The sequence below is a fragment of the Lycorma delicatula genome, chromosome 1 (genome assembly GCF_047948215.1).
Source record: "Lycorma delicatula isolate Av1 chromosome 1, ASM4794821v1, whole genome shotgun sequence".
Taxonomy (NCBI): Eukaryota; Metazoa; Arthropoda; class Insecta; order Hemiptera; family Fulgoridae; genus Lycorma; species Lycorma delicatula.
Genome location: NC_134455.1, coordinates 377,997,391 through 378,025,285, shown reverse-complemented (window position 1 = coordinate 378,025,285; position 27,895 = coordinate 377,997,391). Strand labels below are relative to the sequence as shown.

At 30.8% G+C, this 27,895-nt stretch overlaps 1 protein-coding gene across 1 annotated transcript in view; it reads right to left on the bottom strand.

The window, feature by feature from the left end:
* Positions 1-27,895, bottom strand: part of LOC142317963 (uncharacterized) — a 212,881-nt gene that overhangs the window by 98,104 nt on the left and 86,882 nt on the right. Inside the window, exons 7-11 of the mRNA XM_075354495.1 lie at positions 21,519-21,668; positions 15,426-15,563; positions 12,827-12,976; positions 6,487-6,624; positions 3,887-4,036 (exon numbers count right to left, since the gene is read on the bottom strand). Of these exons, the coding sequence (XP_075210610.1) occupies positions 3,887-4,036; positions 6,487-6,624; positions 12,827-12,976; positions 15,426-15,563; positions 21,519-21,668 (726 nt within the window). The remainder of the gene's footprint in view (positions 1-3,886; positions 4,037-6,486; positions 6,625-12,826; positions 12,977-15,425; positions 15,564-21,518; positions 21,669-27,895) is intronic.

Here is a 27,895-nt window from a genome sequence, read left to right as displayed (position 1 = left end):
AACATTTAACATTTCCAACACGATGCTGTACTTTATTCCATTCTTAAAGCAAACTTAATGCATATTACGTTTCATTTTTTCCACAAGTTAAAAACTGCCGACCATACTAAAACATGCATAACCTTTTTGATAGCCAAAGATAAACTAAGAATCCAATAAGCTACCAATGTAAACATATGTTAGACAAGTGTATAAATACAATAACGAAAATTTATGACAACTGGACTTATACAGCCTGGAAAATTTAACAACCACGGGTTAACAACCAGTTCATTATTTAATAAAAATATAAGCAAAAAATGGCACTCTTCAGGTGAAACGTTCAACAAATTTTTATGTGATTTATTAGAAAAACTGAAAGCGATAAACAAAGAAAAGAAAACAATTTTTCAAGTATGATATATAGTAAACAAAAAAATCAGTAAGGGATAATAACAGGACAGACTAAATAAAATAAAAAAATTAACCAAAAAAGTCTATCATTCACAAACACAGAAAAGCAACCAAGCTTATTTACTTATGTAAGAAAAAGTAATAATCTACAAATTTACATAAATAATAAAAATTTAAACATAGTGCATTTAATGAAATGAATGAGATCAGTTCACCTTTGATTATTTTTTCTGAATAAAACCAAAACATGTACTGTAGATACTATTTTGAAGAGGAAATTACATGAAAAAATATGATGTAACACTTTAAAATAACCAAGTATAACTTATTGTAATATGAAAACTGGTAAGACATGCAACTTAGGTCCCACGACCCAAAGTGTTAATGCAAAATATATATATATATATATATATATATATATCTACAATATCTGTGAAAAATAGCTAATATTAAAGATTACCAATTATATAAATGGGTAGTAGTTAAAATTTCAATTAAGTAAAAGTTTTTATATCAATGTAATTGTGTAATTGTTGTTGTTAAAATAATAATTACTACAGAGTGATTTTTAAGTCCTGTTACCAAATTGTTAATGTCTGGTAATTTTTTTCTAAGACAGGGAAATTTTGTTTTGTGACACGAAGTTGGTAGCGCTACTAAACCGGTATAGATACAGCAGTGTGAATTGATTCTCCTTGAGCTGTGTAAACTTTTGTGCTGTTTCTGGTCATGTTACGAACAAAATGTTTTTAATCATAGAACAATGAGTTTTCATTCTTGAACAATATTTTGCTATGAAATCGTACGCAAGTGTAAAAGAATCATTTCAAATTAAATTTGTTGGTATTCCTCCGCCAGAAAATATGTCAATTTTTAGGCTAGCAAACCGATTTTGAGAGACAGGTATTGTTTGCAACAGAAAACGTAGCGGTCGACCGACTCGCTTGACAGATGACGTTTTAAGAATGTGAAAACAAGATTGCTCAATTCTCCATGGAAAAGTTTACAAAAACTTTCCTCGCAAGTCGGTTTGTCATATTCAAGTGTTCAGAAATTCGCTAAAAAATTGAAATTGTATCCGTATTGCATACGATTAAACCAAGAGCTTCAGCCTCCAGATTTAAACAAGCGATTGCAATATTGCCATTGGTTTAGGTCTCTCGTAAACGATAACAGAATTGAATTTTTAAACACAGTGTTCTTTAGTGATGAAGCTCTTGAAGCCATCTTGATTGTTATGTGAACAGTCAAAACTGTCGAATTTGGTTGGTTGAAAATCCTAACGCTTTACAAGACAAATCTTTGCATCCTGAAAAATTTGGTGTGTGGTGTGCAATATCTCGTCATCGTATAGTCAGACCCGTATTCTTCGAACAGACAGTAAATGGTGAAGTATACAGGAATATTGTGCGCCAATTTGTGTCCCTCCTGGAACCTCAAGAACGGTAATGCTGGTTTCAGCAAGACGGCGCTACATGCCACACGTCTCGAGAAACCATGGATTTTCTGCAAGAGTTCTTTGATGATTGAATAATAAGCAAGGGCTTATGGCCTCCAAGGTCCCCAGACCTCACATCTCCTGACTACTTTTTGTGGTGCTATATTAAGTCTGAGGCCTTCAAAAACAACCCTCACACTATTGATGAACTTAAAGTCAATATTACAGACTTAATCACAAATATTTCCAATGCGACTCTTAAAAAGGTTTCTGCTAATATGCTGAAAAGAGAATGTGCATGTATAACCGCAAGGGGTGGGCATTTTGAGCATATTCTTTAACAATTATGTAAGTATAGCTTTTTATTAAATCTCTTTTGTAAGTAAAAAATACATTTTTTTATTCCACCTAAATTTCCCTTTCTTCAATTACATTTAAAATTGGGTAACAAGACTAAAAAATCAATTTGCATTATATTTTTTGCTAAGATCACCATAGTTTCTTAGTACTGCTTACCTGTCTTAGCTTCATTCTTTTATCTCTTGATGACGCATTTTGGAACCATTCCATTGTCAAAACTTAGTGTATTCAACTTTATGCACAATAGGTTTTGACAACGGAGTGGTTCCGAAACACAAGAAGAAATAAAAAAATAAAACTGAGAGAGGTGAGCAGTACTAAACATAGAAACAATGTAATTATGATTACAAAATAAGTACTACAACAAGAATTCTGGTGGTCATTAGCAAAATCTACAAAAATATATTAAAATACTATATATAACTGCTATAAAATACTAAATACTATACCAAAACACAGTAATAACACAAATTAAACTTACAATATTAATAATTTCCAACAATAGATTTTCAGAGCATCCTGCGTCTTCATTTTGTGACTATATTAAAAACATATTCTTTTTACAATCTGTCATTTTATTCAAAATTGTTTCTGTTTTAAATGAACATATATGCAAATTCTGCTGTTCAGTAAAAGAATGATTGTAATCTTTAAAACGTAGTATTTTTCTTTAATTAGAAGATTCATAAAAATACAATCACATCTAGAAATATTACATTGATAAATATAAACAGAAATGTATAATTATGAACCACCAGATCATATTCAAAGATGATGATTTAATTAAAACTATTTCAAATGAAATGGCAAATTAAAAAAAGAATATGTTTTTAATGTAGTAGAATTCATACCAACTGAAGATGCGGGATGCCATGAAAATTGATTATTGTAAATTAATATATATATACATTGTGATACCAAATTACATTGCAATCTCTCAGAAGACAGCACAAATAAGAAAAATAAACAAGAACAAAACAAAAGTAATGAAATGTAGTAGATAAACTAGATGAACCACTGAATATAAAAATAGGCAAGAAAAGAATATGGAGGTAGGAGAATTTTGTTATTTGGAAGTAGAATTACTAAAGATGGACAAAGCAGGAGCGATATAAAATACTGGTGAAACAAGCTTTCAGTAACAAAATATAATTTGCTTACCTCAAAAATTAATTTAATAAGGAAAATATTTTTCAAAGTATATGTTTGGGGTATAGTTTTATATGGAAGTGAAACTTGGACGATCGAAGTACCTGAGAAGAAAAAATTAGAAGCTTTTGAAATGTGCTGCTATAGGAGAATGTTAAAAATCAGATGGGTGGATAAAGTGACAAATAAAGAGGTGTTGCAAGAAATAGATAAAGAAAGAAACATTTGGAAAAATGTAGTTAAAAGAAGAGACAGATTTATAGGCCACATATTAAGGAATCCTGGAATAGTCACATTAATATTGGAACATTCAGAAGGAAAAAATTGTGCAGGCAGGCAACATTTGGAGTATGTAAAACAAATTGTTAGGGATGTAGGACGTAGGAGTTATACCAAAATGAAAAATAACTAGCACTAGACAGGGAATCTTAGAGAGCTGCATCAAACCAGTAAAATGGCATATATACAATTCAAAATATTACTAAAATTTACAACAGAGAAAGTACAATAAATTAGACTATGAACAACCTAACTAAAGGAACTTACGCATGTAGATTTTATGCAATCTTCTGTTTTATTGACAGGCATCAACAAACAATCTAGTTCCTTGTTTTCTTCCTCTTTGATTTCAATTTTAACAGCAGTGTTTAACGGGTATTCATCTAAACATGATTCACTGATTGGAGCATTCAATATCTGCAACAAAACACAATTTCAATCAATATTAATATTATTAATTAACATTAGGTAAAGTACGGAAGTATAACTAATTAAAATTTAAATGTACTTAATAACTTATATTAACTAAATATATTAATATTTAGAAAACCAAAGTGTTATCATGAAAGTCTGGGATTTTCATAACCTATTCTACTTGTGAAAATAATGGAGAAAGTTCAAATAAACATATCCTAAAATGATTCATTTGCGAGTAACGCCAGTGAAAGATTCTGCTTGGTTTTCAGCCACAATAATGAAATAAGGTTGTACTGAAATTTTTACGACTGTAATGGGCAAAAAAAATGATTTCTTTTAGGGTCTGACTTGAAAACTTAATAAAACAACCCTCAGAATGGTACCTGCAGTAGGGTAGCTTTTGAGAAATCTGGGGTGAAAAAAACTGTTTTTTTTTTTGTTTTTTTTATGTTTAACATGCAATAACTTTGTTAAATAAATAAATAAATAAAAATGTTTAAACATAACTTGTAGAGAACTTAGATCTGAACAAAATGGTGTAAGAAAAGTTGAATAAAACGAAGAAAGGTTAGAAAAATAAAAATTTTATTTAGAAACAGTACACTAGACCAAAGTGCAATATACATACCAGTTTATAATAAATGTTCAAAAATGAGCTCGCCATTGTCTACAAATTTCTTGCACGCTTCTGTCATGCTTTTGTTGCTTTTTTTAGTTCTTTAGGGCTGTCTGTAAGTTTTTCAGCCACATCTATAATGAGGACAATTAATTCCTCACTAGAATTTTAATATAAAATTCACCAACTAATATTTTATAATCCAACTTCCCTTGTTAACTATCAATTGCTCTCTGTTGATATAGTGCTTTGTTGGTATCATACCATTCTTGCTTTAATGTTAGAAATACAGACTAATTTTCCTCTGAAGAAATACATCCCTGACTGGAGAAATATGGCTGATTGATTTGGTAGTTAAAACATTACGTTAAAATTTGTTTCTATTTGAGGTATAAGAATTTGAAAAAGCTGTTATTGCTTTTTAATTTATTACAGTTAAATTGAATAAGTTCATGAGTCATGAGTCAACAAGTTCAGTCAATTGAATAAGTCTTTGAGCTGGTTCATTTACTTTTCTTAGTTTAAAATCTGCTTACAATAACTTACTCCCTTAGATTTTTTTTTGTGATAGTAAATGACTTAAGATTATATTCCTATAAAGCCATACTAAATAACATAAATGTGCTTTTAATTTACTTAACAAATTTTATTAATTAGGATGAATATAAAGTAACACAGAGCACTCAGTTGGAAAGAAGGGGGTAAGATAATATATATTTTTTTTTCTTCAACTTATTGTGAAATGAATCATATGAAAAATGACTGAATTTGAGTACAGAATACAATGAATATGAAACAGTTAAAGCATCACTGGAACATAAGAATACTCAGTTAGAAGGAAAGGGGCAAATGTTTTGTCAAAGGAGGTAAGAAAAGCATATTGTAATACCATAACAAGAAAATATGACAGTACTAAATTTGTTTTCTTGGGGTGAAAAGACAATAATCTATATTACTACAAATTAAGTGGTCATTAGACCAAGTGCTGCTGAATACACTTTTGTGAAGCCTAAGAATGATGACATGAAGGTTAAAAAAATTCTATATTAACTTCGGAAATCAATATTGTCATTAGTGGTGAAAAATTTAAGAATGAGAAATTATTTTATTTGACTTGCTCTTACTGCATAACAAATAATTTATTCCTATGATGAAGGTTGGTCATTTTCTATGTCCCTTTGGGATAAGGAAAACATTAAAATTAAAATGTAAATACTAAACATTAATGCTAAAACATTAAACATGTTTAAAACAAAAACAGCTAAAACTGTAGTAAAATTTAATTCCTAGATACTTCTTAATGTAATAATATTCAATGAAATAAAGTGGCAAAAAACCATTTATGATGAGGAAAATCAAAGGCAAGTTTCTATAAAAATAGATATTTCAAGATATATAATAAAAATAAAAATTGAACAAAGCAAACTTAAAAATAAACAAATGACAGAAAAGTGTAACTTTTAAAAAAAAAAAATTAATAATTACTTCTTTTTATAAAAACTAGAAAAAATAAATGGTTGAAGAGAAGCAATGAAATAAGTAAGAAGTAATTAAACATGAAGGGTAATTGAAGTACATAGAGATTTTTCATTTCTAATTTTGGAGTCAAGCAACAATTTGAAATTTCAAATTAAAATGTCAGAATGTTTAAAGACTATCATGAACTCACTGGACTATTATTTTTATTTCTTTTTTAAATCAAACATTACACTGATTTTTACATAGTACAATTTTGAGTTTTAAAAATTGGAAAATTAATATTAATGTACAAAAAAAATAATATAAGAGAAAAGAAGGAAACTATTTTAAATCTGTAGTATTTAAATTGTCTTACCAATTCTTCATGCTTTACATCAACCAGTTCAATTTTAACAAAGGGGACATCAACAGTAGCAGGATTCAATGGCATGTTACCACTCCCTCCATGAAATAGATCTATTTCAGGTGGTGTTAAATGTGATTTGTCAGTTACCTGTAGCAAAAAATAAAATACAATTATAAAAAAGTATGGTTAAATTAATTACCTAAGTTTGTTTTATTTCTTTTAAATGGTTATGTTTTACAACATTAATAAGAAAAAATAAAGCAAAAAAATAAATATCTTTCTACTTATTTTTATACTTTGTTTATATATTTTTTTAAAGGTTTGTCTATATGTATCATAATTTACACTGTTAACAAGAGTTAAAGACAAAAAACAACGATGTAACATAAAATTAGGTACACACAATAATCTAACATACAACCAGATATGTTAAAATGTAATATGAACATTTATAAAATTTTTTATATGTAGTACAGTTAACACAGGACTTTACCCAGTTGGATAAAAATAGATTTTTAAAAAATATAGTCTCTAAGGATGAAAATTGTAAAACATTATTTTAATTTAATGGTGTGAACAACCAGATTCACTATTTAGTAAAAGTATAGTGCATCATCTTAAGTGAAACATTGAAAATATTTGTTATTTAATAGAAAACCTGAACATTTTTTAAAGTATGACATATAATAAACAAAAGATTCAATTAAGAATTATAATGAGGCAGAATATATAAAAAAAATTCATCATTCAGAAATATAAAATAGAAAGTTTCAACTAATTATCATATTACAAATAAAAAAAAAAAATCATTAAAATAATCCCAACTAAAACACTACACATGTTTATTTATAATAAAATTCATTCAATAAACAAAAAGCACATTTAATTGTTATTATGTGCTTTTTTGTATAACACTTAATAACAATGTAGCTGCAATATAATAAATTATAAAAACATTGATTAAAGAGTTTTAAATATAAAGGGAATGATTTCTGTATGAATCAGAACGTTATAATCATTCATTAATCACAATCAACTATGAAAATCTATCAACTGATTTAGAAATAAATAAATAATAATTACATATTAAAAAAAATTACATGAAAATGACAAAAGTAATACATATGGAAATGTTAAACAATATGCGTTATCAAATGTAAAGACTTCATTTCCTTTTCCCACAGCTGACAATGACACGCAATTTTTTAAAAACATAATACTTTCCAGTCATCTTTATTTAAACAACAGTCTCAACTAAATATGTCATCTAGCATACAAAAAAAAAAATAATAAAAAAACAACTATTTTTAACAATAAAAATCATCAATTTTTAATTAAAAAGTAATTTTTTATGTTTATTCAGAAGTTACTATAAATTTAAAAAACAAATTTACTGATCAAATCAACAGTATCACTTCTATCGTTAACTTATATATTTATAAGAAACCCAACCCACTCTTGACAAAAATAAATTAAAAATAATTTTTTAAATTATTTTATAAAAACTAGAAAAAATAAATGGTTGAAGAGAAGCAGTGAAATAAGTAAGAAGTAATTAAACATGAAGGGTAATTGAAGTGCATAGAGATTTTTCATTTCTAATTTTGGAGCCAAGCAACAATTTGAAATTTCAAATTAAAATGTCATAATATCAGACTATCATGAGCTCACTGAACTATTATTTTTATTTCTTTTTTAAATCAAACATTACACTGATTTTTTACATAGTACAATTTTGAGTTATAAAAATTGGAAAATTAATATTAATGTACAAAAGAAATAACATAAGAGAAATGTTAAACAATATGCGTTATCAAATGTAAAGACTTCATTTCCTATTCATTTCTTCTTTAATTTAAGATTAACACCTTAAATTAAAATTATATTCAAGGTTTGATTACAAAAAATACTTGGAATTTCAGATTTGGTCAAAAAAAATCTTTATTTTATTCATTAATATTGATTTTGCACCTTCAAAGAACTCAAAGTATTGAAATACTTCAAAGTATTATATCTGAAATGTATATACTTTTCGGATATAATACATTTGTGCCAGCACTTTTTCCAATCTTCAAAGCACCTCTGGAACACAATTTTCGCTATGTTGTTTAGCTCCTTCAGAGATTCTGTCTTTATCTCTTCAATGTTGGCAAAATGTCATCTTTCATGTTTCTTTTCAGCTTGAGGAATAGGAAGAAGTTCATATTTACAGAGGCTAAGGCATCATAACGATGTTTTTTATGAAGAAGTGAAGTGAATTCGAAAGAAGTGAAGTGTGAGCAGGTGCAGATGATTCAGTGAATGTCCATTATCATTTTCTTCAGTTTTTTCAATGTTGCAATCAGATATTGGTAAGCTGGTTATTCAATGGCGCTCATTTTCTTAGATGTCTTTACGGCCCTCTTGTAAACATTTGTACCACTTATAAATGCTTGTTTTATTCATAGAAGAATCGCCAAAAGCAACATTTAACATTTCCAACACGATGCTGTACTTTATTCCATTCTTAAAGCAAACTTAATGCATATTACGTTTCATTTTTTCCACAAGTTAAAAACTGCCGACCATACTAAAACATGCATAACCTTTTTGATAGCCAAAGATAAACTAAGAATCCAATAAGCTACCAATGTAAACATATGTTAGACAAGTGTATAAATACAATAACGAAAATTTATGACAACTGGACTTATACAGCCTGGAAAATTTAACAACCACGGGTTAACAACCAGTTCATTATTTAATAAAAATATAAGCAAAAAATGGCACTCTTCAGGTGAAACGTTCAACAAATTTTTATGTGATTTATTAGAAAAACTGAAAGCGATAAACAAAGAAAAGAAAACAATTTTTCAAGTATGATATATAGTAAACAAAAAAATCAGTAAGGGATAATAACAGGACAGACTAAATAAAATAAAAAAATTAACCAAAAAAGTCTATCATTCACAAACACAGAAAAGCAACCAAGCTTATTTACTTATGTAAGAAAAAGTAATAATCTACAAATTTACATAAATAATAAAAATTTAAACATAGTGCATTTAATGAAATGAATGAGATCAGTTCACCTTTGATTATTTTTTCTGAATAAAACCAAAACATGTACTGTAGATACTATTTTGAAGAGGAAATTACATGAAAAAATATGATGTAACACTTTAAAATAACCAAGTATAACTTATTGTAATATGAAAACTGGTAAGACATGCAACTTAGGTCCCACGACCCAAAGTGTTAATGCAAAATATATATATATATATATATATATATATATCTACAATATCTGTGAAAAATAGCTAATATTAAAGATTACCAATTATATAAATGGGTAGTAGTTAAAATTTCAATTAAGTAAAAGTTTTTATATCAATGTAATTGTGTAATTGTTGTTGTTAAAATAATAATTACTACAGAGTGATTTTTAAGTCCTGTTACCAAATTGTTAATGTCTGGTAATTTTTTTCTAAGACAGGGAAATTTTGTTTTGTGACACGAAGTTGGTAGCGCTACTAAACCGGTATAGATACAGCAGTGTGAATTGATTCTCCTTGAGCTGTGTAAACTTTTGTGCTGTTTCTGGTCATGTTACGAACAAAATGTTTTTAATCATAGAACAATGAGTTTTCATTCTTGAACAATATTTTGCTATGAAATCGTACGCAAGTGTAAAAGAATCATTTCAAATTAAATTTGTTGGTATTCCTCCGCCAGAAAATATGTCAATTTTTAGGCTAGCAAACCGATTTTGAGAGACAGGTATTGTTTGCAACAGAAAACGTAGCGGTCGACCGACTCGCTTGACAGATGACGTTTTAAGAATGTGAAAACAAGATTGCTCAATTCTCCATGGAAAAGTTTACAAAAACTTTCCTCGCAAGTCGGTTTGTCATATTCAAGTGTTCAGAAATTCGCTAAAAAATTGAAATTGTATCCGTATTGCATACGATTAAACCAAGAGCTTCAGCCTCCAGATTTAAACAAGCGATTGCAATATTGCCATTGGTTTAGGTCTCTCGTAAACGATAACAGAATTGAATTTTTAAACACAGTGTTCTTTAGTGATGAAGCTCTTGAAGCCATCTTGATTGTTATGTGAACAGTCAAAACTGTCGAATTTGGTTGGTTGAAAATCCTAACGCTTTACAAGACAAATCTTTGCATCCTGAAAAATTTGGTGTGTGGTGTGCAATATCTCGTCATCGTATAGTCAGACCCGTATTCTTCGAACAGACAGTAAATGGTGAAGTATACAGGAATATTGTGCGCCAATTTGTGTCCCTCCTGGAACCTCAAGAACGGTAATGCTGGTTTCAGCAAGACGGCGCTACATGCCACACGTCTCGAGAAACCATGGATTTTCTGCAAGAGTTCTTTGATGATTGAATAATAAGCAAGGGCTTATGGCCTCCAAGGTCCCCAGACCTCACATCTCCTGACTACTTTTTGTGGTGCTATATTAAGTCTGAGGCCTTCAAAAACAACCCTCACACTATTGATGAACTTAAAGTCAATATTACAGACTTAATCACAAATATTTCCAATGCGACTCTTAAAAAGGTTTCTGCTAATATGCTGAAAAGAGAATGTGCATGTATAACCGCAAGGGGTGGGCATTTTGAGCATATTCTTTAACAATTATGTAAGTATAGCTTTTTATTAAATCTCTTTTGTAAGTAAAAAATACATTTTTTTATTCCACCTAAATTTCCCTTTCTTCAATTACATTTAAAATTGGGTAACAAGACTAAAAAATCAATTTGCATTATATTTTTTGCTAAGATCACCATAGTTTCTTAGTACTGCTTACCTGTCTTAGCTTCATTCTTTTATCTCTTGATGACGCATTTTGGAACCATTCCATTGTCAAAACTTAGTGTATTCAACTTTATGCACAATAGGTTTTGACAACGGAGTGGTTCCGAAACACAAGAAGAAATAAAAAAATAAAACTGAGAGAGGTGAGCAGTACTAAACATAGAAACAATGTAATTATGATTACAAAATAAGTACTACAACAAGAATTCTGGTGGTCATTAGCAAAATCTACAAAAATATATTAAAATACTATATATAACTGCTATAAAATACTAAATACTATACCAAAACACAGTAATAACACAAATTAAACTTACAATATTAATAATTTCCAACAATAGATTTTCAGAGCATCCTGCGTCTTCATTTTGTGACTATATTAAAAACATATTCTTTTTACAATCTGTCATTTTATTCAAAATTGTTTCTGTTTTAAATGAACATATATGCAAATTCTGCTGTTCAGTAAAAGAATGATTGTAATCTTTAAAACGTAGTATTTTTCTTTAATTAGAAGATTCATAAAAATACAATCACATCTAGAAATATTACATTGATAAATATAAACAGAAATGTATAATTATGAACCACCAGATCATATTCAAAGATGATGATTTAATTAAAACTATTTCAAATGAAATGGCAAATTAAAAAAAGAATATGTTTTTAATGTAGTAGAATTCATACCAACTGAAGATGCGGGATGCCATGAAAATTGATTATTGTAAATTAATATATATATACATTGTGATACCAAATTACATTGCAATCTCTCAGAAGACAGCACAAATAAGAAAAATAAACAAGAACAAAACAAAAGTAATGAAATGTAGTAGATAAACTAGATGAACCACTGAATATAAAAATAGGCAAGAAAAGAATATGGAGGTAGGAGAATTTTGTTATTTGGAAGTAGAATTACTAAAGATGGACAAAGCAGGAGCGATATAAAATACTGGTGAAACAAGCTTTCAGTAACAAAATATAATTTGCTTACCTCAAAAATTAATTTAATAAGGAAAATATTTTTCAAAGTATATGTTTGGGGTATAGTTTTATATGGAAGTGAAACTTGGACGATCGAAGTACCTGAGAAGAAAAAATTAGAAGCTTTTGAAATGTGCTGCTATAGGAGAATGTTAAAAATCAGATGGGTGGATAAAGTGACAAATAAAGAGGTGTTGCAAGAAATAGATAAAGAAAGAAACATTTGGAAAAATGTAGTTAAAAGAAGAGACAGATTTATAGGCCACATATTAAGGAATCCTGGAATAGTCACATTAATATTGGAACATTCAGAAGGAAAAAATTGTGCAGGCAGGCAACATTTGGAGTATGTAAAACAAATTGTTAGGGATGTAGGACGTAGGAGTTATACCAAAATGAAAAATAACTAGCACTAGACAGGGAATCTTAGAGAGCTGCATCAAACCAGTAAAATGGCATATATACAATTCAAAATATTACTAAAATTTACAACAGAGAAAGTACAATAAATTAGACTATGAACAACCTAACTAAAGGAACTTACGCATGTAGATTTTATGCAATCTTCTGTTTTATTGACAGGCATCAACAAACAATCTAGTTCCTTGTTTTCTTCCTCTTTGATTTCAATTTTAACAGCAGTGTTTAACGGGTATTCATCTAAACATGATTCACTGATTGGAGCATTCAATATCTGCAACAAAACACAATTTCAATCAATATTAATATTATTAATTAACATTAGGTAAAGTACGGAAGTATAACTAATTAAAATTTAAATGTACTTAATAACTTATATTAACTAAATATATTAATATTTAGAAAACCAAAGTGTTATCATGAAAGTCTGGGATTTTCATAACCTATTCTACTTGTGAAAATAATGGAGAAAGTTCAAATAAACATATCCTAAAATGATTCATTTGCGAGTAACGCCAGTGAAAGATTCTGCTTGGTTTTCAGCCACAATGATGAAATAAGGTTGTACTGAAATTTTTACGACTGTAATGGGCAAAAAAAATGATTTCTTTTAGGGTCTGACTTGAAAACTTAATAAAACAACCCTCAGAATGGTACCTGCAGTAGGGTAGCTTTTGAGAAATCTGGGGTGAAAAAAACTGTTTTTTTTTTTGTTTTTTTTATGTTTAACATGCAATAACTTTGTTAAATAAATAAATAAATAAAAATGTTTAAACATAACTTGTAGAGAACTTAGATCTGAACAAAATGGTGTAAGAAAAGTTGAATAAAACGAAGAAAGGTTAGAAAAATAAAAATTTTATTTAGAAACAGTACACTAGACCAAAGTGCAATATACATACCAGTTTATAATAAATGTTCAAAAATGAGCTCGCCATTGTCTACAAATTTCTTGCACGCTTCTGTCATGCTTTTGTTGCTTTTTTTAGTTCTTTAGGGCTGTCTGTAAGTTTTTCAGCCACATCTATAATGAGGACAATTAATTCCTCACTAGAATTTTAATATAAAATTCACCAACTAATATTTTATAATCCAACTTCCCTTGTTAACTATCAATTGCTCTCTGTTGATATAGTGCTTTGTTGGTATCATACCATTCTTGCTTTAATGTTAGAAATACAGACTAATTTTCCTCTGAAGAAATACATCCCTGACTGGAGAAATATGGCTGATTGATTTGGTAGTTAAAACATTACGTTAAAATTTGTTTCTATTTGAGGTATAAGAATTTGAAAAAGCTGTTATTGCTTTTTAATTTATTACAGTTAAATTGAATAAGTTCATGAGTCATGAGTCAACAAGTTCAGTCAATTGAATAAGTCTTTGAGCTGGTTCATTTACTTTTCTTAGTTTAAAATCTGCTTACAATAACTTACTCCCTTAGATTTTTTTTGTGATAGTAAATGACTTAAGATTATATTCCTATAAAGCCATACTAAATAACATAAATGTGCTTTTAATTTACTTAACAAATTTTATTAATTAGGATGAATATAAAGTAACACAGAGCACTCAGTTGGAAAGAAGGGGGTAAGATAATATATATTTTTTTTTCTTCAACTTATTGTGAAATGAATCATATGAAAAATGACTGAATTTGAGTACAGAATACAATGAATATGAAACAGTTAAAGCATCACTGGAACATAAGAATACTCAGTTAGAAGGAAAGGGGCAAATGTTTTGTCAAAGGAGGTAAGAAAAGCATATTGTAATACCATAACAAGAAAATATGACAGTACTAAATTTGTTTTCTTGGGGTGAAAAGACAATAATCTATATTACTACAAATTAAGTGGTCATTAGACCAAGTGCTGCTGAATACACTTTTGTGAAGCCTAAGAATGATGACATGAAGGTTAAAAAAATTCTATATTAACTTCGGAAATCAATATTGTCATTAGTGGTGAAAAATTTAAGAATGAGAAATTATTTTATTTGACTTGCTCTTACTGCATAACAAATAATTTATTCCTATGATGAAGGTTGGTCATTTTCTATGTCCCTTTGGGATAAGGAAAACATTAAAATTAAAATGTAAATACTAAACATTAATGCTAAAACATTAAACATGTTTAAAACAAAAACAGCTAAAACTGTAGTAAAATTTAATTCCTAGATACTTCTTAATGTAATAATATTCAATGAAATAAAGTGGCAAAAAACCATTTATGATGAGGAAAATCAAAGGCAAGTTTCTATAAAAATAGATATTTCAAGATATATAATAAAAATAAAAATTGAACAAAGCAAACTTAAAAATAAACAAATGACAGAAAAGTGTAACTTTTAAAAAAAAAAAATTAATAATTACTTCTTTTTATAAAAACTAGAAAAAATAAATGGTTGAAGAGAAGCAATGAAATAAGTAAGAAGTAATTAAACATGAAGGGTAATTGAAGTACATAGAGATTTTTCATTTCTAATTTTGGAGTCAAGCAACAATTTGAAATTTCAAATTAAAATGTCAGAATGTTTAAAGACTATCATGAACTCACTGGACTATTATTTTTATTTCTTTTTTAAATCAAACATTACACTGATTTTTACATAGTACAATTTTGAGTTTTAAAAATTGGAAAATTAATATTAATGTACAAAAAAAATAATATAAGAGAAAAGAAGGAAACTATTTTAAATCTGTAGTATTTAAATTGTCTTACCAATTCTTCATGCTTTACATCAACCAGTTCAATTTTAACAAAAGGGACATCAACAGTAGCAGGATTCAATGGCATGTTACCACTCCCTCCATGAAATAGATCTATTTCAGGTGGTGTTAAATGTGATTTGTCAGTTACCTGTAGCAAAAAATAAAATACAATTATAAAAAAGTATGGTTAAATTAATTACCTAAGTTTGTTTTATTTCTTTTAAATGGTCACAAATAAGAAAAAGGTTCACATAAACATAAGTCACAAAACAGCTTGTTAGCAAGTTTTGGCTCTTGAAATATTTAGCCCTGCTTTCTGGTTCTTCTATAAAATTACTGTACTAATGTTCTTGGAGTACAAATCAAGAGGTAAATTTCACGCTTCCTTATGGTTTTTTGATCTAAGAAATTGAATAAAGTGGTTTCAGAGCTCTATCTAACTTAGGTTTTAAAATCAGAAACGTTTTTTCAGAAAACGTCTGTCGACGAATTAAGAAATCCATATAACAAAATAATTTATAATAAAATAAAATACAAATAAATTCACCAATTTAAATAAGCCAATTTAATTTAATTTAAATTTAGGTCAGAATTTACAACGGTTACAACCGGATCGGAAAAATGATACAATTCTAAACAGAACAATTTTCATTAATGCTTGAATCAAGAAAAAAAAAAAAATCAATAAAAAATAGATTTAAAAAAATATCGCTTATTTTTTTTCTAAACATTATTAAATATCATAATTTTTACTTGATAAAGTTGACATTTCTTCAAAGCAGTTACTACTCAATGTGGTCGCCAATCTGTTCAGTTCGGCATATCCCCACTAGCTGGGGAAATCTAATAGCATCATTATTATTAATTCTTTTTGTGTGCCAATGCAAAAGGAATAGACTGGCAACTTATTCTAATTCTAATAATAATTTAATAAATTAATAATATAAATTGGCAACTAATTATTCTGGTGACCCAACACCAAGGAAAAAGTCCACTGGTATGAAAACGGGAGTTCAAGGTGGCCATTTACGCATCTGTTTCAACTAATCCATTGCTTATTGAATGTGTAATTTAAACGATTCATCACATCATGACAGTAGTGAGCAGGTGCGCCATCACTGAAAATATCACATCTGCACTCCATCTGCAAGTGGAATAGCTTCCAAGAGTTCGATAAGATTTGCTTGCAAAAAATGCAAGTACCACTCTCAATTGAGCCTTGACGGTAAGAAGACGGTGCTTACTAGATTATCACCAAGAAGACCACATCGCATATTAAACGAAAAATTATATTGGAAATGACTTCTCACGATCTCATAGGGATTATCTTCTGCCCAAGTGTTAAATAATTGTGTGTTTCAATAATTTACAATAAAATTTCTTGTAAAACAGGATTCATCGGTAATTATAATACTTGGGAAATTGGGATAATGTGCAGAATTTCTAATTAACCATCAACAGAATTTCATTCTTTTATCAAAATCAGGTGGTAATAACTCTTGCATATGTGTTGTATGAATAGGTATAATTGTTTTTCTCATAACATTCACCACACGCTTGATTGAAAAACATAAAAGCAATGTGACAACCTTTTGGTGCATAAGGTGGGAGATGGTTGTACCGCATTTAATATTGCTTCTTCAGCGTTGATATTTCTCAAAAATTGTTAATGACCTCCCCATCGAATCGTTGTGGTTTAAACATACCTGTTTCTCAAACTCGCCGCCCCTCCAAAGCCTCAAATGTACGCTCCAGTACACTTCAATTTGGATAATTTCCCCACCCAGTTTTCCTGCACAGCAGCCAATCCATTTTTATTTACTGTACCATAAATTAATTACTTGTCTGTCAACTCTCCAAATGAAAACAAATTTGTGGTATCACCCACTGTGAATGATTGACTGACCAATAACACTGATAAATATAATTTTTGTTTCCTAATATGCGATTCATGATTTTAATCTATTTTTGATGCTAAAAACAAATATGAACTCAGAATCTTTCACCCACCATTTTTGAAACATTTTTAAATTGTAATTAAAGGATTTTTTTTTTCATTTTTCAATGTATAGTTAGCATTTTAAGCTCCTATATTGTAATTTGTTAGCTCATTTTTTATTGTTTAACTTTGTTAACATAATCTGTAAGCTATAAATAAACAATATTAGACAAAGAATTAAATCATATCAGAGTCACATATTATGACATCATATCTAATACTGAAGAGTGAGCCTTCATGAACAAGATTAATCATGTCTGTGCAGGTCAAAACATGTAGATGAAAACACAGCTGTGTTGTGTGTATTAAGTTCTGGATTTAGGAATGAATTAATTTTGTTCAGTCTTATTGCCGTCAAGTTGGTTAACAGTGTAGTATCATAATGCCTCAAAATTGTGTAAATGATGTGGATATCTTTGGTTATGTATGTAGCAAGTTTACAGTAAAATCAAATAGGAAAAATATTACACCTTAAATTAAAACAGCATGTTATTTGTACTTTCAGTGTAAAATTGGTGACCAGGATAAAATGTGGGTTCCTCATAGTATGCACTAATTATTCTGTATATTTAACAGGATGGCTGAGAGGTTTTGCCATGTGGTGTACCTATGGTTTGATGTGAACCAAAGAATCATGTAACCGATTGCTACTTCTGTTTAACAAGTGTGTCTGGAATTTCTAAAAAATCTAAACATACTGTAAACTATCCTTCATTGCAATCTGCAATCAGGCCTGTACCTCACAGTGAAATTATTCCAGTTCCTGAGCCACCTGTGAATATATGTTTCAAAAGCAGGGATGAAGAACCAGGAACTAAAGAGGACAATGACTGTGATTTTGAATTATCTTCCAATAAGTCACATCTTATATCACAAGGTGAATTAAATGGCTTGGTTACGAATTTATACTTATCAAAACATCAAGCTCAACTATTAGGATCAAGACTGAAAAATTGAAATTTACTTCAAAAAAATACAAATATTTTGGACTTTCAAATCCAACAAAAAGAACTTTCTCCATACTTTATTTATGAAAATAATTTGGTTTATGCGCAAATATTGATGAGCTTATGTTACAGGACAAGTTCATAAACATAAGGACTAGAGCCTTTTCACAGATTCGTTTAAGTATGGTTTAAAAGTGGTTCTACACTACACAACGGTAACAAACATCCTTCGATACCAATCGCTTATAGTATTAATTTGAAAGAGACATACAATGTGATGAAAGACATTCTTGAAAAAATAAATAATAAAAACATAGCAGGAACATACCAGTATGCGGTGATTTGAAAGTTATAGCTATTCTGTTAGGCATGCAGTTAGGCTATACTAAGTACAAGTATGTTCTTTGCAAATGGGACAGCCAAGCTAGGGATAAACATTGTTACCAAAGAGTGAAAAAAATGAAACAACTTAACTCTAAATGGGAATAATATTATTTATGAGCCCTTAGCTGACCCAAAAAAATATTTTTTACTCCCTCTCTATATCAAGCTAGGACTGATGAAAAATTTTATAAAAACAATGAAAAAGTCCCAGATTTTTTTACACCAGACAGATATTTTCGAATGTAAGTGAAGGAAAAATTAAAGAAGGAGTATTTGTTGGTCCTCAAATAAGAGGGTTGGTCAAAGATGATGTATTTAACTCAATGTTAAAAAATGTAGAAAGTGCAGCTTGGGCTTCATTTAAAGACATTTGCAAAAATTTTCTTGCCAAAACCATGAAAATTACCACAATATTGTTAATCAATTTCTTACTTCATAAAGAGCTATGGGATGTAATATATCTTTGAAAATATATTTACTCTACTCACATCTGGATTTTTTCCCAGACAACCTCGAAGACATAAGTGATGAACACGGTAAACATTTCCACCATGACATTTCGGTGATGGATAGCCGGTATAAAGGGAAATGGAATACTACTATGCTAGCCGATTATTATTGAACATTAATTCGGGATGTGCCTGAGGCTATTTATAAAAGAAAAGCATCAGCAAAATTATATAATATATTTTCCCTGAATTTTTTTTTAAGAGTAATTTATTTAAACCTAAGGATGATAGAAAAATTGTATTTACAGATCTATAATGTACTCAAAAACACAATTCAAGAAATGGTATCACACTTGGAGATACATTAATAAAATTTTTTTCTGTCTATCAGTATAACAGCACAAACACCACTTAAATGATAGACAATAAACTTAATTGTTGATAAGCTGTTATTGCAAACCTATGAAAAAATAAAAACTTTTAATATGTTTTAGAAGGATGACTTTCAAATTTATTTTTATAATTTTTAGCATTTGCAACTAAATTATTCTGTTTAAAATCATATGACTTTTCTGATCCAGTTTGTATGTTTTGTTTCTAAAGTTGAACCTCTCAAATTTGTGTTAACTTTCATAGATGTCATTTTCATCAACTTTTTCAGAATTGAATTCTCTACTAAGTTAACTAGAAATTTTATTTTTAATTATTGGTAAATTAACAAAGTTATTTTATTTCAAATCTAAAAAAGTGTATTTTCTAACAAAACGTTTTTATGTTTTATCCCATTTTTCTGACTTATGTTTATATAACCTTTTTTTGTTATTTCTGGCTACAGAATCATCTCCCAAGAGATTTTTATGTAATTTGGAAACAAACCTGTATATACTGTGTGTCTGTAAAATAATAATAGGTTCATAAATGGCTATAGTTTCAGAACAAAGCATTGTTGAGAGGTGAACTGTACGTTAAATGAAAGATGAAAGCGAAACACTAAGTGTGCGAAAGCTAGTGCATAAACGTTGTGTGGTGCTTGCAGAACATGCAAGAACTACATGCACATTAGTCATCATGTGTGCGATGCAGAGGAAGGTTTAATGTGTGTTATGGCTTGCTATGTTTTACTGAGTTACATGTGTTAGGCATGAATACAGTCATGTACAGTGAAGACCTGGCATGAAAATAACATTTGGCAATTGAACAAACAACTCAAAAAAACAGGCAACCTACTGAAGCAAATACATCCAGGATAACCATCAGTATCTGATGAAATGATTGAAGCAGTGTGGACAAGTTTCTTGTGTAGCCTGAACAAATCTATTGGAAGTGTTCTAGACAGTTCGGCATTCCTAATACTGTATCCTGTTCATAATGTATTAAAAAGATAGTCTCATTTTACTGTGTATAAAAATTCAGGTGTTACAACAACTTTATCCACAGGACAAATTGAAATGATTAATCTCGCTGTAGACATTATGGATAGGATAGAGCAGGAAGATTTTTTTTTTAAAGTTCACTTTAGTGATGAAGCAACATTTCATGTTTCTGGATGAGTACATCATCGTAATGTTCATATATGGTGTACTGAACCTCCACATGCCATTATTGAACATCAGTGTTATAGTGAATGTGTGATGCACTATTGGACAAGACAGAGTTATTGGTCCCTTCTTTTTGCTTAAAAAATAATAACAGTAACATCTTCCTGGTTATGTTAGAAGAAAAGCAACGCCTTAAATACTGAAGAATTTCATTTTCCAGTAAAATAGAGCTTCTCCAAATTTTGTCTCAATTGTGCAGGATTTTTGTAATGTCCTCACCGATGGGACAGATGAAAAGGGTAGATTCTGGTCCCCACAGTCTCCAGACCTTACCCCTGTGGATTTCTATTTTTGGGATTATGTAAAAACACAAGTATATTCCACTGAAATTTGAAATCTGGACCACTTGAAAGAAGGGATCACTGAAGCTGTTTCTTCTATCACGTTGAATGTTCTTTGCCATGTATGGCAAGAGACTGAATATCGTCTTGATGTCTGCAGAACAACTAAGAGAGCAAACATCAAAATCTACTGAACAGGTAAGAAACTTGGAGTGTTTCTCTTTCATTTAACACTTAATTCATCTCTCTATAATGCTTTCTTTCAAAGCTATAATTATTTAAAACCCCACTGTTATTTTACAGACACAGAGTATACAAATACAATAACAAAAAAAAGAATTGATTTTGCTAATATATATATAAATAAATTCAAAATATTACTAGAATCTACAATACAGAATGTGCAATAAGTTAAACTATGAACAACCAAACTAAAGCAACTTACACAAACAGATTTTATGCACTCTTCTATCTGATTGCCACGCATTAACAAACCATCTAATTCCTTATTCTCCTCCTCTTTAATTTCAATTTTAATATCAGTGCTTAATGGGTCTTTATCTAAACATGGTTCACTAATTGGCGCATTCAATATCTGCAAAAAAAACACAATTTCCATCCATATTATTATTATTATTATTATTAACATAAAGTAAATTAAGAAAGCATCATTACTTATTAAAATGTATACACATATTAGCATATAATTTCTTTTACAAAGCTTGTAGTGATCAACTGTCGAAAAACTCAGCAAACTCAAGGAAAGTTGTTATAATTGGTTTATTGTACTGAAATATAAGAAATGAAATTAACAGAAAATACAAAAAGGGAAAAGGAAGATTGATTAAAAGATAGATATAGTAATGTAAAAAATAAATATGAGGGTTGTCCAGATTGTAAAGAACATTTTGAAATAGAAAAATCAAGATAAAATTAATTAAACAATTATTTTTTTTTATAATTACAGGAACACTTAAAGTGAATTACACATAGTTACCACATAAACTTAAATACTTGTCATACTGTGGTACCATTTTTTCTTTATCTTCATTGTATACTTCTGTCAACAAGTTCTCCAGCCTTCACTAACAATTATTTTTAGATCAACATTGTTTTGCAAGTACATGCTTCCTAAAAAATCTTTCAACTTGGGGAATAATTGACAGTTGCAAGTCAGGGCTGTATGACAGATACTGAAAAATACCTCTGTCAAAACATTGACACAAAGCTCATTATTTCTGGACAACAATCTGTGATGTTTGTACGATGCGTCAGAGGTAGTGGAGTGCCTGAAAGTATACCTCATGAGTTTACTGCCTGTCCTCCATGCATAAAATCAACCAATAGGTTTTGAATTCTTCAGTGATGAGGGATGGTCAACCAGAATGGTTATCGTGCACATTTGTACATTCCTCGTTAAAACATAATGCACCATTTCTTAACCGATGCTTTATTTATCACAGTATCACCACCATATTTTCTTTTTTGTCTGTGAATTTTAAAGTGTCAAAACATTTTTATAATCAAAAACCCAATCACACTACACACTTCATATTTGACATGGTTTTCATTTTGTCGCATTTTGAAGCATGTAAACAAAATTCAAATGTTTGTACATCCCAACCTCATAGGGAGAAGACACTCACCATGTGACATTACTGGTCGCCACACCATACCCTCCCCGTTTTCCGGAGGTCGTCTTTAGACCCTCTAACTAATAACATCTCACAGTCATAAGCCAAGCCTCAGTCAGGATGCCACCGATATAAATGCCTCGGCAGACATTTGTGTCAGTAAATACATATCAAATTTCGCCTTCACACAGGCCTCAAACGGACATCTTCACATCCAACCTAACATGATTCCCTAAACCAACTAAGTGAAACCGCAGACCCCGAAACTAGTACAGATTTGACAATTGTTCATGACTGAATGTCTCAGAAAACAAACGTTTAAAGTTAAATCAGTGCTACACACATACCAATTAAAACTGCGTGTTACACAACGTAGAAATTCACGCCTACACCCAAAAAAGTTGATCTGTTTAGGTTACTTGACAAGAGGAACGCAACCTCATTCCAGTCCGCGCAGGAGCCGGGGACAAAACTCGCATCCCCACCCGGTCCCATCATGGTGTCTCGCATGGCATTACCAAGTCACGATCAGGACCGCCACTGGCGGTGGGAAGCCACACCCCCAGTTGTACGGTTTAATATACCCCGGCGGGTCACCCCAACCAGTGGAAGTCCCAAAGCGAATCAGAAATTATACTAATATAATCGTGGCACGATGCCAATGGGTTTACCTCCAACCGCTCTAATGCCTAAGCCGAAACCCTAGCCACTTGGTATCCTACCACGACCGAGTACCTCGATTAAACTCCCTCTCAGACCTACACACCGCAAGGGCGCGAAGGAAACCAGCCACTATAGACCACTCTTCGCGGATCATCCAGTTGATATGGAGATCCAGAAAGTAATGTATTCTGTCGAGTCCCCTAACAGCTCGTGAACGTTTGGCCTCGTATCGGGGACAGACATAGAGGACGTGATCCACTGTATCATCTGTCCCACAATATGGACATTGACTTGAATCCACCAAACGAAACCTAGCCAAACTCGCCCGAAAGGCACCATGCTCGGAGAGAAACTGTGTGATATACCAATTGGGGGAGACCTATCCAAACGCACCTAAATCAGACACTATAGGAAATATTTACCATGCGTGTAGCAACCTGTGGGGGAATCGTCCCACCTGACCTGCCAAGATGCAAGGCCCCGGTCTTCCATCTCCTGCTTTTGTTCTGACGTCAACAGATTGTTTACCTTGGAAATGTAGCATCCCCTATGCTCAGTAGCCAAGATGTCTATTTGTTTGACTCCAGCTATAACATAGACTGCCTCTCGCGAGACTGTTCTATAACCGCCTATAACAGCCAGCAAGACAAGTCGCTGCGCCCGCAGCAAAATGTCTGTGCAATACCTAAAAGCCATATGGTGAGCCCAGACAGGCGCAGCATACAGCATAATAGCTTCGTTGACACCTTTGTAAAGGATACGCATGGTACGGAAATTCAACCCCCAATCGCAATGTATAACTCTACAGATTCCATAAAAGGCATCAGCAGCCCCTTTTTCACTACATACTGTAGCGCTCTTGCCCGGTCGGAAACCGTATTGGTTGTCTATTAGCAAATGATCAGAGGCCAATCTAACATTAATACGCAAATATAGGACCTTCTCAAAAACTTTGCCAATCACAGGCAAGAATGTTAGTGGACGGTACGAAGAACGAACAGTAGGATCTTTGTCACCACCTTTGAACAACACCAAGTCTCCATGCCGGCGAAGAGCAACCTATTATATATTCTAGTTAGAGGACCAAGGACTACTGTAAGTGCTCGGACAAGGAGCTCCACTGTGATACAATCATATCCAGGGGCCTTGTGCAATGCCATACTACAGATCACCTGGCGCACTTCCGCCTCAGTGATCTCAGAAGATTGTGAGTCAGTCTCGAAAATCGTAATGTTTGTACATCACAGTTTAGCTCGTACTGAACTCATAAAGGAAGGCGTTTAATGACATGTGCACAATATCTGAAGGGACCGGAAACATGTGCCAAAGTTAAACACTTTTCACTTTCTGGATGACCCTTCTTAATGACAGGATATATAACTTTGAAGAAAAACAGAAGATTCTAAGGGAAATTAAAAAAAAAAATGTAACACTAATAGAGATGTGGATAAAAGGCCACTTTTAGCAAGTGAAAAGAGAGCTAATAGGTTGCAGGAATACATACAACAATCGTATAGAAGTAAAAGCTATCGATTTAAAATAATTTTTTTTGTGTAGTGGAAACACTGCATTTCAGCTTGACATTCTGAACTATTCAAACAAGAATGTTGTAGGAACTGATGATACACCATTAATTTTGATGATATAGAGAAAAAATAAAGAGGCACTAGCAAAAATGATTTGGTTCCAGAAAAACAATGAGAACTTAACAAAACATTTTAGCTATCACATTTATTTTGGAAAGCACATCAATGAAATGCACAATTTTACAAAGCATTTAATTATGAAGACTAAAATAGAACACAGTAAAACAAAAAAAAAAAACTGAAATATCAAGAAAGAAGTATATAATCAGTCAATGTCAAGTAACTGCAAGTGAGTAAGAACAAAAAAGTGATTTAGCTCGTGTTTGTAAGTACTAACAACATCATGTATATTAAACTTGTAAATCACGAGTTCATATGTGAAATGTATAATACTAAAATGTATTTTCATTGAATTTTAGTAGCTCTTGAGCCTTTTTCTACATTTTCTGTAGTTATTTTCTTCTCTACATCTTTAATACAACCACTTCACATATTTTGTACATTCTATTGTGTATAATTGTTAAACACACTGTCATTTATTACACTATTAAATCAGTAGTTTTGTATATATTTATGTAAACTGATTAATTTTCTTTAAAACTAATGATGTTTTAATTTAACTTGTTTAACTGCTACAAACATGTTGACATGTAATGAATAATATTTCTAACATGCCATGAATGCAAAGTGATGGAATCTCTTATGAACTTCAATTCTATAAAACACAAAAAATTTTCTGCAGTAAAATTAGCCAAAATTGAAAATTTGGGATAACCAAACTAATCAGGATTTAATCTGATTGACAATTATAATGAAATTGATGATCTGTAGAGTGGTAATGTCTTGGCCTTTCATCTGGAGGCACAAGGTTTTAATCCCAGTCAGACATGACATTTTTCATACGCTACAGAATTAATTTAGCAGTAAAAAACAAAAGTAGTAAATCTTTGGTTCATTACCCATAAATATTCTTTTTTCTACACATAACTATATTTCCTATAATTAATAACTCTTTTTTACAGCTCTACGTTTATATAACAAAGAACATATTTTCTCATAATTAATTTATCCTGATTAACCCTTAACCTGTTAAGAAAAACATGTAATTGTTTTGGCTGTTTTAAAAATTTACTATATGAACAGCAGCACAGCTTCTAAAGAACGCTAATTAGTCCAAACTAGTTTTATTGTACAATTGATATTGTGTACATTTCAAATTATAGTGACTATTTTTTTCTAAAATATGTTACAAAAAAGATAGCAGAAAGCAAATTAAATGGTAAAAAAATCTAATCTAAGAATTTACCAACCAAATGGGTGGTAATTAAAGTGGTTTACCAGCATAACTAAAAAAATACAAATAACCTTCTTGTTTCAACAAGTAACAATAAATAATAGTTAAAAAAAAAGTAATATTGTACAAAATGTGGTTATGCAGTCATGGTTTAAATTTATGATTTCTTTTTTCTTGTTTGATTATACACATCTGCAGTAGCATACATTTGCTGTTGAAGGCTATTCCACTGGCAATAAAACCAAATGAGCATTTACATTCTTTTAATACTTTAACTATTGTGTTAAGGTAATCTTCAGCAGCTGCAACATTACAGTTGCAGTAACCTACTATTTTAATGTTGTATAACCCAACTTCTCAACTATCAACTGCTCTTTGCTGATACAGAGCTTTGTTAGTTTCACATCATTTTTGCTTTGCTTTAATGTTTGAAAACTGACAATAATGTGACTGAAAAAATACATCCCTGATTCGAGAAGTATGGCTTACTGCATGCAGCAGTTAAACCATTAAGTTTAAATTTGCTTCTATCTGAGGTATAAACTTTCAAAAAGGGTTTTATTGATTTTTTTAATTTATTACAGTTACACTGAAAAACTTATACTTTGAGCTGTTTCATTTACTATTACGAGGGTCAATCAATAATTAAACAGACAAACTTTTTTAGTGAAGGAAATGCTTAATGCAGGCAGCAACTGAAACATTCGTTAAGAGTTAGTTGGCAACCTTGTGAAGTCTTAGATTAAAAGTGGCCGTAAAACTGACAGACAAGCACCATTCAGGGCGTCCAGTAACAGTGTCAACCTCGGCATTAGATTCTAATATTAAATCACTTATGCAAAAAGAACCGACAACTTGCAGTTGAACAAATTACTGAAAAATGTCGAGGAAGTGTTAGCACAACTCATTACATCATTCAAAACAAAGTAAACTACCATAAGACTTGTGCAAGGTGGTTCCCAGAGAGCTTACCGTTCATCACAAAGACATGTGATTTTGCATTTGCACTACACTCAAAAATCATTTCAATAATGAAGGGGATGCATTTTTGGACAGGATTTTAACCTGTGATGAAACTCGGATACATAATTTTGAGCCGGAATCCAAGCATCAATGCATGCAGTGGAAAAATTCTGAATCGCCTGTCTGTAAGAAATTCAAAACGCAACTATGATAAGGTAATAAGGCTGATAAGGTCATGTTAACCATCTTTTGGTGCGCAAATGGTCCGATTTTCTGGGGAGCAGAAAAATCGGACCAAATTAGTGCACTGCTCCTCAAAGTAGTAGCAACAGCCTATACTACTCAGCCATGATTGAGAACAAGTCAAGCCCACATTGAGGAGGAAATGTCCAAGATAGCAAAGGAAAGATGCTTCTTCATCAAGACAATGCTCAACCTCATACGGCACAACTGATGCTGGGAAACTATTGGCAAAGTGGGCTGAGAGCTCCTACCTCATCACCCTTACAGCTCTGACCTTCAGAATTTTATCTGTTTGGTCCAATGAAATTGGACATACAGACTGTATGTAGGGTCCTCCAGTGTAGTCCAGAATAAGGATGCAATTTTTCTTGAGTTTGGGCTACCATATGGGGCTGAGTGTTGTGAAGCAGAATGACGTCTCGGAATAGAAATTTTTTTA